The sequence below is a fragment of the Bombyx mandarina genome, chromosome 12 (genome assembly GCF_030267445.1).
Source record: "Bombyx mandarina strain Sakado chromosome 12, ASM3026744v2".
Lineage (NCBI taxonomy): Eukaryota > Metazoa > Arthropoda > Insecta > Lepidoptera > Bombycidae > Bombyx > Bombyx mandarina.
Window position 1 is genome coordinate 1,633,952 of NC_143219.1, and position 14,695 is coordinate 1,648,646.

The 14,695-nt window shown below is 38.6% G+C and overlaps 1 protein-coding gene across 7 annotated transcripts in view; it reads right to left on the minus strand.

Moving 5' to 3' along the window:
* Nucleotides 1–14,695, minus strand: part of Msp300 (Muscle-specific protein 300 kDa) — a 215,885-nt gene that overhangs the window by 30,429 nt on the left and 170,761 nt on the right. For 6 of the 7 annotated variants that reach the window (XM_089731748.1, XM_089731746.1, XM_089731744.1 and 3 more), the window contains 2 exons: nucleotides 13,464–13,646; nucleotides 393–11,951 (listed from right to left, as the gene is read on the minus strand). In XM_089731748.1, coding sequence (XP_089587874.1) covers nucleotides 393–11,951; nucleotides 13,464–13,646 — 11,742 coding nt within the window. The remainder of the gene's footprint in view (nucleotides 1–392; nucleotides 11,952–13,463; nucleotides 13,647–14,695) is intronic. The other variant, XM_089731745.1, reaches the window with a different exon arrangement.

The following is a 14,695-nucleotide window of genomic DNA, read 5'->3' on the forward strand; positions in this document are numbered from 1 at the left end:
ATCGACCACCGGATCGGAAACGCGACCCACTGAGAAGATACGGCGAGAAACTCAGTGGGCTGTGTCTATGGGTTAAATCGCTCATCGAGCCCTTCCCATTAAAACAAAAAAATTTTTAGATTAAAATCTACATATGGAACATTGCAAAATATGTAGATTTGCCACTTTGAGAAGGTGGCACGACATGAGAACCCTATGTTGCGATGTTCTATTATCAACAATATTCACAGTGATCTAGACTAGATTAATTCCTTAAGCACATTATTAAATAACGAAGAAAACTAAATACATACATTTAATTTGCAAGCGACGGGTTCGACGAGAACGATGACCGGGGCCACATAATAGGAACAAATTGACAAAATAAAGTAAGTTTTGGTGTAATATATTACCTGCAAACTCGAAATATCTCTCTCCAGACTGGTAGGCGATACACATATTCGAAGACTGATCGGCAGTGTATGGAGGGCTTGTCTTAAAGCAAGAATATCTCGCCACTGGGATGCTAAGTCTTCGATCAATTGGTCACAAGTCTGAGATGCCTTTTCAACAACGTCGCTGCCGAGGCGTTCTGCTGCTTCGCACTCCTCGAGGGTAAGTCTTGCACGACGCTGACTCTTTTGGCATCTCGCTATACCACTCTGAACTTGAACTATTTTCTCCTTTAGCAATAAGCTTCGTTCTAACTCTTCGGAAATCTGATCTTCTAGTATTCCCGATTGCGTTAATAGCGCTCCCAATCGTTCTGATTCAGCTGTAGGTAGTAAACTAAGTCTTCCTAATTCATTTTGTATGCGATCAATACGTCCGGTCATGACTTGCAGTCTTTCTATGTAGAGATTCAGTTCGTCTTCGCTCTTGATGACGCCTTTGAGGGCATCTATAGATGAACGAAGTTCTCGTAGCTCTTCTTCCAGAATATTCAATTTTTCTCCTGAAGAAACGTCACGATCAGATATGGTTTGTATGGCAGAGTCGTGTACACCGGCGATTCTAACAGCTAAAGCATGCCACTGGTCCTCAACTTTGGAGAAATACTCTCTTTGTACCATTTCATCAGATATAGGTAATATCTCGAGTGCTTTTTCAAACTGTACTCCGGAATCATTCTTTAAATTATTGTGCACCTCGTGCTGGGCTTTTAATTCCCAGAATCTACGCAAGTTGCCCGTCGTGGTAATATTTTCAGGAGTAATGAATTCCAATTCGCGGTTCGCGATTTTCATCCATCCTTCTATTCTATCAATAAGCAGATCGTAATTTACCCAGTGTTCTCTGAACGCTGTAAGTCTTGTTAATCGCGTATCAATCTCGTCTTGCAGTTTTAATAACGTATTCAGAGCTGACGAGCATTGGTTATCCAATGTAGAACATACAATTAGGTTTTGCATGTTATGCGTTATTGATAGTAGACGCAACATTTTCGCGTGATGCCGAGAAACGTCATGATTAATCGATTGATACAAATCAATGTATTGTTCGTGATCTCTTGAAGTGACGTTAGTTAAGTCTGGGATTCTTTGTTGAGCGACGACGAGCCATTGCTTTTCTTCTTTCATTCCATTTTCGAGAATATTCCATCTCGACGCAGCGTGCGTCATCTGTTGAGCTCTGCTCGCCGCACGGTCTATAATAACTGTTGCTCTATCGTGTAGTGAATTGTGTAAAGAAGAATATTTGGCTCTCGTTTCACTATCTAGATTGTCTTCCAAAGACTCTAGAATCGCTCTGCAATGGCTCAAGTTAACGAAGAATTTTCGGTGCTTTTGAATTTCTTCGTGAAGATGGTCCAAGTCATTCACAATAATTTTCCCGTCTAATAGTGCTTCAGCTACATCTGTGATTTGACCAAAGTCTTGTAGGGTCTGTTCGTATTCTTCTGCCAGAGACGCTAGTTGTAGAAGCCGATCCCTCTCAGTGTTGATGGTGTGCTCTACATGTTTTGTCTCGTCGTCACATGAGTATAATTTGACGGGACATTCTCTTTTCGGATTTGCTTCAATCAAGGATCGGCAGCGCTTGAAAAGTTTGGTCAGCGATTCGAAATTATCGATATTATCCGATTCAATTTTGTCCAGCTGATCAAGTTTTTGTTGAGTCGTGTTTTCTGACAGGATTATATTATCCAAATTAGCTTTGACACGTTCGACGGATTCTGCTAGACTGTCTGTATCGTGTAAGAATTTTTCCCATTCTCTTCCGATTTCTTCCACTTTGACCGAGCTTTGCTTATTCAAAGTATTAACTGCGTCTACTTGACGAGTTAAAGTATCAATCAAAATGGTGATTTCTTCATTTACTTCCGTCACCTCAATGATTTCTTTTAAATACCTGATGTAGTTATGTAAAGATCTCAGTTTTTCAGTCTCTTCCGTTAGTTTTTCTCCTCGCATTGTTTCTTTTTGTATTTTGTACTGAATCTCTTCCAGCCATACAGAAATAGTTTCGATAACAACTATTACACTCCTTTCGGTTTTAGAAGGATTGTTGTTGCTTATAGCATTTTTCACCGTATCTAGTTCTTTATTGATAACGAGATCATAAGATTTCTCGACAGATGGTTCAAACAAAGCGACTGTCATAGAGTTATCGGTAGGATTCTTGGGCGATTGAATAACAGATTGTGTCCTTTTTTCTAAGGCATCCAGCAACCTTGCCTTTTCTGTTTTTTGTGGGACAATTGTTTTACTGGGTGAAGGAGATTTTGATTTAGATCTCTGAACAACATCTGAATATGTCAATTTAGGTGGTACGACTTGTCTTGGTAACTCGGGGCTGGTTATTTGTGAAATACCTTCATCAGTTGAAGGAGTATCTCTCAATGAGGTATCGTCACTTGTCGGCGTCACAGATAGAGACAGCTCAGAATTAATGGGATCTGAAAGGCTTCCTGGAGATTGCAAAATAGGTGACTCCACTTTCCTCTTAGATTTTCTTTTCTTTTGTTTTTGTTTTTCTGTGATAATTGAATGAGGGAATTCTTGTTGTTGACGTTCACTGTCAAGGAAATCTATGTTCGCTTGAGGTATCGAGATTTGAGCCCGCAAGTGTACTTCATAGGGCTCTTCCGTTGAAGTAGATATAGAGTCCTCTGTATAGTCTCTAGGAGTTGTTTGTTGAGTATTATCAACTGTTATAGCTGCTGTCTTCTCTAGTTCCAGGACGGGTAGAGGAGTAGAGTCTTCTGGAAGATTGCTTGTCTCTGTAAATTCAACTCTTGGTGATGTTTGTTGTGACATATCAATAGTTGATACAGTTTCTGTAGATTCTTTTAATTCGGGCTCTTCTATAGCTCGCGGAGTTGTTTGTTGACTGGTATTTACTGTGTTTGTTTTTGATAACTCCAATATTAATGGTGGTTTTTCTGATTCAACTCTTGGCGAGGTTTGTTGAGTGCTATCTACAGTAATGACATCTCGTTTGCTTGGTTTTGTTTCCTCAGGTTGGGGTTCTGCTTCAATACTTATCCTTTCTTCGTGCAAAAACTGTTCAATCGCGTCAGATTGTGTCGACGTACTGGTCAGAGGAATGTCAGGTGTTTGAATGGACATTTCCATTACTTCTTTCTCTTTTATTGGACTAGTTGAAGTTTCCTGATCGGCGATTTCTTGTTTTATTGTTTGGATATTCATATCGGTGGTATTAATGATTACTTCCGTGCTCTTGTCATCTGTGTGAATACTAGGCAATGGAGATGTTTGCATATCTCTCGATTCTATGACATGTTCTTTTGAATCATCTGTTTTAATTTCAACAGGCTCTTGAACAACCGGTGAGGTCTGCGAGAACTTCTCTTCTGACGTGCTAATGTCCTTAGGGATGACTTGGGTTGTCGCCTCTTGTTGAACAATGTGTACTGGCGATTGTTTTCTGCTAGTTTGGATTTCAACTTCAAATGTTTCAACTTGTGCTCCTGCAGTTGGATATTCCTCTGATGTTTGCGACTCAGTTTCCTTTTCTTCGACTGTAGTAGTTTGTGTCAATGCCTCGTGGACTAATGTAGGTGAAGTTTGAAGCTCGCTATCAATTGTTTCTGGCCTAGGTAGCTCTTCAACCGGTTCAATTTGTTCCGGAGAGGTTTGTACAGAATAATCTTGTGTTGGGATTTCCTCGACGACCGGAATCGGGAATGTGACTGTAGTTGGCACTTCTTCTTGTGCTGTTTCAGGACTGCTCTGTACGCATTCTTCTACAATTTTAACGGTACTAATATCAGAAGTTTCGCTTATAGTGTGATACGATTCCTCACGCGGAGATGTCTCAACAATTTCACCTAGGTTTGATAGCTCTGGTTTGATTTCTGGTAACAATTCAACTTCATCAGGTTTTATTTCAGGACTTGTCTCAACATCGTCTGGAGTCTTCTTCTTCCGCTTTTTGTCTTTTGTTTTTTTGACTGGTTCAATATCTTCAGGCAATGTTATTGATGAATCCTCTACATCTGTTGTACTTAATTTTGGATATGTAGTTTCTTCACTAACTCCGTATTGCTTACGTTTCTTTTGTTTCTTTCTCTTGTCTGGTGTAGCCGCAGGTGCAATAGATATATCCTCGGGTTCATATCCACGTTCTTCTAAAGTTGTTTCAGATTCGATAATAGGAGACTCGATCACGGAGCCTGTATCCTCTACCGGTTTTTCCAATAATTCATCTGTTGGTTTAGGAGAGTCTGCCAGAGGTGATTTTGGTAAATCTACGTAATGACTCAGAGAAGAACTATCTGTATCAGCAATGCTTTTTTCAGTATCTGTTCGTTGTTCCTGCGATATTTCAATAGAATCACTTCCTTCAGATTCTCGCTTGTGTTTCTTCTTTCTTTTACTTCTTTTACTTTCTTTTACAGGTTCCTCTGCTTTGTTTTCTATTCTACGTTCTTTTTCTATTACAGGAGATACAATTTGTTCTTTTGTAATGTGTTCTGTAGTTACTTTTACATCTGTTGGTAAGACTGCATCAATTTCCTTTTTAACTACCTCTGAATTCTTAGAATCAAACTCTTGCATGGTAAGATCTAGTTGCACTTTCGGTTTGACTTCAGTAGTTACATCAGTTCTTGTAAGAGACATAGATATATCAATCGTTTGTTGAGGCTTATCATTTTCTGTTATAAGTTTGAGCTCTTTTGACTTAAATCCACGCAAATCTGTATCATGTCGTTCAGCTTCAAGGAGCACGTTGGTATCGTACCTCGGATCTGGTTTCGTGGGTTGATCGGAAACTCCTACTGTTTGTAATGAAATCTCTTTCTGGTCTGGTAGCTCGAGAGTTGCGATAAGTTCTTTCACACTTTCAGTTGAGCCTTTAACTTGAGGATGAAATTGTCGAACGTACGACACTTCCGATAATTCCGGAATCAAAGAAGTTTCAGATTCCGTAATAATGGTTCCTATTTTAAGAGGTTCTACTTCTACCGATGTTTGTATAGGAGCCTTTTCAGTACTGATTTGACAGACATTTTTTTCTGGTTCTTCAGAAACAATCAATTCTTCTTCTTTAGTTGATTTACTTTCCGCTTTAGTTGCTCTATCATCTACTTTAGTTTGCTTACTTTCTACTGTAGTTGATTTATCTTCTACTTCAATAGATTTATCTTGCAATTTTATTGGTATTTCTCCTTTTGAGATTTCTGTAGTTACCGAAATTACGTTTGTATTTTGTAAATTTGACGGTTCAGTAATAGATTGAATATTTTCTTTTTCGTAAACAGTGAGATTTTGAATTGATTCTTCCACATCGAACGGTTTTTTATAAATATTTTCTTCGTTATCTTTTGAAGCGTTTACGTTGTTTGATTTAAAACTTTCAGTTTCTAGCAATTCCTTAGTAAGTGCAACGACACTCATTTGTTTATCATCTACTCGAAGTTTTTCAGGAACTTCTAAATTCAGATCTGTTGTTACTGTAATTGTTTCTGTACCACTTACCGTTTCAAAAGTCGAAGACGGTAATGGCATTGCTTCTTTTTTACTGTCATATCGTTCTTTAATTTCGAACAGAACGTTTTCTGTTTGTGGTATTAATAGATCTTTTTCTTCTAGCTTAGAATTACTAAGTCGCTGTGATTGTTCACTGTCAAGTTTCAGTTGATCAGGTATTTCTTTGGTAGCTTCTTCTAGTATTGAATTATCTTTTTGAATCGACTCCTGCACAATGAAGTCTACTGTTGCGTCTTTCAACGATGAATCTTTCTTTAGGTCATCGATTCCAATAAATTCCGATTCTACATCCTTAACTTTTTCAGATATGATGTCTGAAGGATACGCTTCTTTAATATGACCTGGAAGTTTTTCATCAGTTGTAAATTCTTTTGTCTCAATTGTTTTTGTCAAATCCTTAATTTCAGCTTCAGGTGAAATATTTTTTTCTACTACTGTCACTGTAATTCCTTCCTCCTTTTTTGGTTTTGATTGAATATCAATGGCAACTGCTTTATTTGCCAATTCCGGCTTATTTAGAATAATATCGTCTTCATACCCTTGCAATTTAATAGATGTTGCTTTATGTACACTTGACTGGTCGATTTCAATATCGATAAAACTTTTGCTGATATCTATTAAGTTGCTATCTGTAGCTTCAGCTGTAGATGGCGCAAATGTGTCAGTTTTCTTAGGTAATACAATTTCTTTCAAAGGTTTTTGTGATTGAGGAAAATCACTAATATCATCCATTTTAGGATTTTTTTCCACTTCTTTAATCTCAGGAGCATTAGGAGTTACAGTTTTTATAGATTTTTCAATAGCCTGATCAACATCTGTGGGCTCCGTACTTTGTTCCTTTTCTTCCTGTTTTAGTTTAGGAGCAGTTTCAGCAGAAACTGATGATAGCTCTGGTATTGTTAACTCTGTCTGTTCTGCTGTAGGTTTACCTCCTTCCGAAGGAATATAATCTACAGATTCATTTTCAATCAATTCCTTGCTACTAAAAACTTCTCTTTTATCACTAATTAAAGGTAAAACAACTGATTCTGAAATCATAAATTCTTCCTGTGTCGAGGTTGACTTCTGTGGGACTTTCGCTGCTTCCGTGAGTAAGATAACGTCGGGTTCAGTGGTTTCGGTAACATCTTGAATTTCTCGCATTGTTTTTTCAACGTTCGTTGAAATATTAACTTTTTGTAAATAATCGGTATTTTTTGTATCGGAAGTAATTTTTTCTACGTCACTACAATGTTCTTTTACATTAACGGGTTGGCTTATTGTGATTTCCTTGGTTACGGTTTGTGAAAGCTTTGGAATGCTTTCTTCGGCACGGTCAGCTTGAGGTGACTCTAAAAATACTTTGGCGGTATCTTTCTGATGTTCTGATGTAAATTCAGGTTTTATACTTTCCATAGGTTCGTGTTTTAAAGTATATTCAATAACTTTAGGTTCGATGGGTACGGTATCTACTCTCTGTATTCCTTGGGTTAATGAGGGCACATGTTCTAAGTCTTTTGGTTTTTCGGTGACATTAAAGTCAGTAATTCTTGAACTTTCCAGTTTGGACGTAACAGTATGATCTATTTCGCTTCCTATTAAACTCTTCGTAATGTCGACGATTGTGTTTTTATCTTTGATGTCCGTGTTTGTCGAATCTAATGTGAGAACAGGTTTCTCTTGTGTCTCAATTACCTGGTGTTCTCGTGATATTGCAGAGGTTATCGGTTCAGTTGATTCTGTGGTTTCAATTAAAGTAGGAACTCCATCTACAGTTTCTTGATCAGTGATTTTACTATCTATTACTTTAACCGTTGAACTAATTTGATGATCAGTTTCTATTGATGGCTTAATTTGGGCATGATCAACTTCACTACTAATCAAAGATTTAGTCAAGTCGGCAATATTCGATTTCTGTTTTAAATTTTTATCTAAAGTAATTAGTTGCGGTTGGGATACATCCATTGATGTAGTGGGATGTTCTTTAATGTGCACATCAATTTCAGCTGTAATAGTAGAATCCGGGACATATTCTACGTCAGGTTCTTCTATGACTTCTTCAGTAACATGTTCTTTACCATCAATTATTTGAACACGTCTTATAATTTTTAAGCGATTGGTCTTAATACCTTCTGTCTGAAGATTATGACTAATTGGAGGCACTTGATCAAGTCTTTCATCATCATCAGGTTCCTCAATTACTTTTTCAGTAACGTGTTCTTTGCCATCAACAACTTGCACTTGTCTTATGACCTTGATACGTTTTGTCATGACACTTCCCGTAGGCAACGTTTCACTGACGACTGTAGATACTGGCTCAAGTGTTTCAGCATCATCGGGTTCTTCAATTACTTTTTCAGTAACGTGTTCTTTGCCATCAACAACTTGCACTTGTCTTATGACCTTGATACGTTTTGTCGTGATACTTCCCATAGGCAACGTTTCACTGACGACTGTAGATACTTTTTCAAGTGTTTCAGCATCATCAGGTTCTTCAATTACTTTTTCAGTAACGTGTTCTTTGCCATCAACAACTTGCACTTGTCTTATGACCTTGATACGTTTTGTCGTGATACTTCCCATAGGCAACGTTTCACTGACGACTGTAGATACTTGTTCAAGTGTTTCAGCATCATCAGGTTCTTCAATTACTTTTTCAGTAACGTGTTCTTTGCCATCGATAACTTGCACTTGCCTTATGACCTTGATACGTTTTGTCGTGACACTTCCCGTAGGCAATGCTTCACTGACGACTGTAGATACTTGCTCAAGTGTTTCAGCATCGTCAGGTTCTTCAATTACTTTTTCAGTAACGTGTTCTTGGCCATCAACAACCTGCACTTGTCTTATAACCTTGATACGTTTTGTCGCGATACTTCCCATAGGCAATGTTTCACTGACGACTTTAGATACTTTTTCAAGTGTTTCAGCATCACCAGGTTCTTCAATTACTTTTTCAGTAACGTGTTCTTTGCCATCGTTAACTTGCACTTGCCTTATGACCTTGATACGTTTTGTCGTTACACTTCCCACAGGTAACGTTTCACTGACGACTGTAGATACTTGTTCAAGTGTTTCAGCATCGTCAGGTTCTTCAATTACTTTTTCAGTAACGTGTTCTTTGCCATCGACAACTTGCACTTGTCTTATGACCTTGATACGTTTTGTTGTGACACTTCCCATAGGCAATGTTTCAGTGACAGTAGGTGCCTGCTCATGTGTTTCAGCATCGTCAGGTTCTTCAATTACTTTTTCAGTAACGTGTTCTTTGCCATCAACAACTTGCACTTGTCTTATGACCTTGATACGTTTTGTCGTGATACTTCCCATAGGCAATGTTTCACTGACGACTGTAGATACTTTTTCAAGTGTTTCAGCATCATCAGGTTCTTCAATTACTTTTTCAGTAACGTGTTCTTTGCCATCGATAACTTGCACTTGCCTTATGACCTTGATACGTTTTGTCGTGACACTTCCCACAGGTAACGTTTCACTGACGACTGTAGATACTTGCTCAAGTGTTTCAGCATCGTCAGGTTCTTCAATTACTTTTTCAGTAACGTGTTCTTTGCCATCGACAACTTGCACTTGTCTTATGACCTTGATACGTTTTGTTGTGACACTTCCCATAGGCAATGTTTCAGTGACAGTAGGTACCTGCTCAAGTGTTTCAGCATCATCAGGCTCTTCAATTACTTTTTCAGTAACGTGTTCTTTACCATCAATAATTTGTACTTGCCTTATGATCTTCATACGTTTGGTTTTTACACCGGTCGTTTGAAGACTATGTGTATGAGTAATTTTCGGCTCTTCCTCTATAATTTCTACATCATCAGGTTCTTCTATTACTTCTTCCGTGACGTGTTCCTTGCCGTCAATTATTTGAATGTGCTTTATAATTCGTTTTTTAGTTCTCGTTATTTTCCGAGTGATTTTTTGAACGACTGTAGCCGTATTAGATGACGACGTTTCTAAAGTTGACTGATGTATTCCGTGAGTAATAAAAGTTGGTTGACCATCGTGAGGTTCTTGCACATAATAATTTTCTTCTGTTGGCACGGTCTCATCCGTTGGAGCACTGGAATATGTTTCTCTAATTGTAACAGTCCGTGTTGGTGAGGATTCTTTTTCTTCAGACAGACGTGTTATTATGTCAGATTTGTTATGTTCACTCTCCTTTTTAATAAAATCTTCCATCAAACGAGTTAGTTCTTGTTCTTGAGCTATTTTTTCAACAGAAATATCACTTGGTTCTTTGCCGCCTTTATCATGTTCTTCTTTATCACGTTTATCGTCTGGTTTTCTGTTTACTGGAGATTTACCTTGAGAATCTGATTGCTGTACATCAAAAGGATTGGGTGGTTGTTCATCGCCCTTGTCATCTGCATCGTCTATTTCGGTAAATTGAACTTCTTCACCATCTCTTACATTTATTGTTACTCTTGGTATTTGTTCTTCAATTACTTCTACATTGTCCGGTTCCTCTATCACTTCTTCAGTGACGTGTTCTTTACCATCAACGATAACAACTTTACGGATTATACGTCTCCTAGTTTGAATAGTGCGTTTAGTTACTTGTTGTACAACAGCGGTGACGCTGGACGATGACGTTTGAATTTGGGTGGGAATTTCACCTTCGGCTAACTGAAGAATATGTTCAGGTTTCATTCCTTCTTCCATTGTTATCAGCATATCAGGTTTTGAAGTGTATTCTTGTATTGTAACCTCTCCGCCAGGCAATCTTGATATTACTTGACCGCCATAAGTCTGATATTGGATGCGTTGCACTCCACCGTCTTCCAAAACCTTCGAAGTTGATCCTGTGTCTTCCTTTAGAGTAATTTGTGAAAATGAGTCCTGAACACCATCCCTGGAAAGGATTTGAGATCTCTGTTCTTGTGTTTGGTACGTTTGTTGCCTAGTTACTAAAGTTTTTCTGATTTTCTTCACAATTATTCTCTTGGTTCCGTCTGCGTCTACAACTACTTCGGTTGTCGTTTCATCAGGTTCAACCATTACTGTTTCAAATGATTGCGGTAAGCTGTGTGTGATATTCAAATGAGAATCTTTTCTAGCTTGATCTCCCTTATAGTCTGCGTCTACTAGGAGTGTTTGGTCTACATGCTGTTCTTTATGTACTGGACGACTGGCGATCTCAATAGTCTCGTGCCCATCAGAAATAGTCTGTTTAACTTGTATTGTTTCGTAAAGTTCCTTTTCGGCTGAATGCGGTTCACTCGTTTGGACTTCGACTTCTCGAGGTAAGGCGCAAGTTACTGATACATCGTGTGTTGTTACCTCTGGGTTGCAAATGACAGATTTATCAACTACAGATGGAGCATCAGACATTAAACTGGCTCCTGTTTGTGTTTCTATAGTAAAAGTGGGCTTCTCCTGGATTACTCGAATTACTTGATTATCTTTTGATTTAGATGTTTCATGACTAGGTTTACTTTCTTGTATTGTAGGTACTTTTTCAGTTTCTTCTTTAGTAATTTTATCAACGCTTTCGTGTTTAAGTTCTGGTTCTAATTTGTCTTTTATAGCAGGTTCCTTTTCAAGATCCACTTTTGGTCCAGCAAGGCCAGCTTCTCTTGGAGAAGCGACCTCTTCAGGCATCGAAGTAGAATCGATGGTTCTATCGGTCTGGGAAATATCTTCTTCAGCTATTTCTGGAGCCGATCTCAAATGTAACAACACTAGCCTTAACCTCTCTATTTCTATAATGACTAGACGCTTTGTTTCTTCCAACGCTGCTTGCATAGTGTTTATTTTTGACCTCAACGATTGACTAGATTCATCGTGCCTTATCACAGTTATCGACCTCAAAATGATTTCATACTCCTCGTATTCCCTGATGTAGCGTTCGTATACCTCGATATACCTGATCACATCATCTTCTGTAAGGACGTCGGATTGCTGTGTGGATTCTCTGAGACCATTGTTAATAGCCTCAAGCCATTGGTCAAGTTTGAAGATTACTTTTTGTTGTTCTTCAATATCTTTAGTTTGACGCGACAGCTCTGCCTTCGCGTCCTGAAAATAACATTAAATTTTACGTAACGGTATGATCACCACAAGTGCTGCTGTAAAATTAACTATAATTTACATAATCATGTTCTGACCGTAAATACAATATTTTTTTTGTGTTTTTATTTTTTTTATTGCTTAATGAGTGGACGAGCTCACAGCCCACCTGGTGTTAAGTGGTTACTGGAGCCCATAGACATCTACAACGTAAATGCGCCACCCACTTTGAGATATAAGTTCTAAGGTCTCAATTATAGTTACAACGGCTGCCCCACCCTTCAAACCGAAACGCATTACTGCTTCACGGCAGAAATAGGCAGGGTGGTGGTACCTACCCGTGCGGACTCACAAGAGGTCCTACCACCAGTAAAAGTATAGATTCTTTTTTCTAGATTTTTCATTCTTTGTTCTAGAATTTATATCTATACACCAGTGTGTATAGATGTAAATTCTAGAACAAAGAAAGCTGAGCGTCACTACTTGTACATATATCATTATAATAGGCACATATCACGGCGATAGAACTTAATATTTACTCCACTAACAACCTTATTGTACTGATAACAGGCTACAAATTAGAATTAGAGTGAATAGTCTAATATTTTTGTAATTACCGCCGTCCTCATTGACGGCGATATTGATGTCTGAGTTGATTTTTATATAGCAACGCCAAACATAAGTATCGTTTACAAGTAGCGGTAGGTAGCGGTTTGGCTCTGGCATTGCTGAAGTCCATGGGCGACGGTAACCACTCACCATCAGGTGGGCCGTATGCTCGTCTGCCAACAAGGGCAATAAAAAAAAAAGTAATTTACAATACGCCCCACTGTCAACCCAGAATCCAGTTAATCACAATAATGTATACAATTGCAATAACAGATAAATAAAAATATGTTTCTGTTCGCCTTCTCCTATGGTCAGGCATTATTCATTGCTGCAAACGGGCACCTGATGTTAAGAGGTCACCGATATCAATCCTTTAATACACGAGGACGTTCTATCAACTCAACAAACGCAATTTTTTTGCTTATTTGGGTGGACGAGCTCACGGCCCACCTGATGTTTAAGTGATTACCGGACCCCATAGACATCTACAACCCACCGCCACCCATCTTGAGATGTGAAGGAATAACATCGTGTAATAAAAATCAAACCCGCAAAATTATAATTTGCGTAATTACTGGTAGGACCTCTGCCGTTAAGCAGTAATGCGTTTCGGTTTGAAGGGCGGGACAGCCGTTGTATACTGAGAACTTAGAACTTATATCTCAAGGTGGGTGGCGCAATTACGTCGTATATGTCTATAGGCTCCTGTAACCACTTAACACCAGGCGGGCTGTAAGATCGTCCATCCATCTAAGAAAAAAAAATTGAGATCTAAGGTCACAGTTTTCAAAACACAACGCCTGCCCCACCCTTCAAACCGAAACGCATTACTGCTTCACAGCTGAAATAAGCACAGCGTGCCGACTCACAAGACGTCCTCAACTTTCAAGATTATTTAATAGAATAACTGACCTTCCTTACCTGGATGACTCCGAGACCTTGCCGCGCTTGGGTCAGAAGCTTTGAGATCCTGCCCTTCATAGCGATGAGTTCCTTGATCAGGGTCTGGACCTCCACCTCCTGGCGGTACTCCATGATCTTCTGCTCCAATAGCTCGGCTGCTTCGTCGCACTTGATTAAAATTGAGATTCCCTCCTAAAAAACGATGAATTAATTTTATAAGTGGAATGTAATTGAATATGCAATTTCGAAAAGGGCACATGTCGCATTTTTTATTTATTTATTGCTTAGATGGGTGGACGAGCTCACACCCACCTGGTGTTAAGTGGTTACTGAAGCCCATTGACATCTACAACGTAAATGATACTGATACTGACAAATAAAAGATACTATCTCTTGTGAGTCCGCACGGGTAGGTACCACCGCCCCGCCTATTTCTGCCGTGAAGCAGTAATGCGTTTCGGTTTGAAGGGTGGGGCAGCCGTTGTAACTATACTTGAGACCTTAGAACTTATCTCTCAAGGTGGGTGGCGCATTTACGTTGTAGATGTCTAGGGGTTCCAGTAACCACTTAACACCAGGTGGGCTGTGAGCTCGTCCAGACATCTAAACAAAAACAAAAAAAAGTTTTTATATAAATGTGAAACCGATGCCGAAATTTGCATAACAGGATACGACTGTTACAATAAGCGAAAACGAGGATGTTTGTATGTAATATAAGTGTGTTATTTTACAACTATAGCTCTTATGGATGACTACATCCAATTAATACCTATGTTCAAAGCTGAAGGTGACGATAATGTGACTAAAATAAACAGTACGACATTGTTTCTCGGAAAGGGAACTATTTTTAAACATGATTGCATCTTATGTTAATGTTTTCGCTATGTTCAATGTGATAAGACCTCGTCGTTTTTGATGCATAGAGACGTCCAAATAATTAACTTACTTTAAGAAGAAGTACGATTTTTTTAAACTATCCTACCGAAAAAATCGACATAAAATGAAGTAAAGTGGCCTACATTTTCCCGAAGGAATTCGACTTTTGCTTACACAATTTAAGTCGTAACTCCGTACAGAAATTACAGTACAGAATGATCGATACGTTTTAAACTTAAATCCGTAAAGAAAATACGAATGTAGCACACGAATACACGTTCAATAATTTTCATTATGACGCCGTTTAATCGACAAATGGATTTTCACCTCTTCCTTGCCTTATGTAGAGTTGAAAATCGTCTATC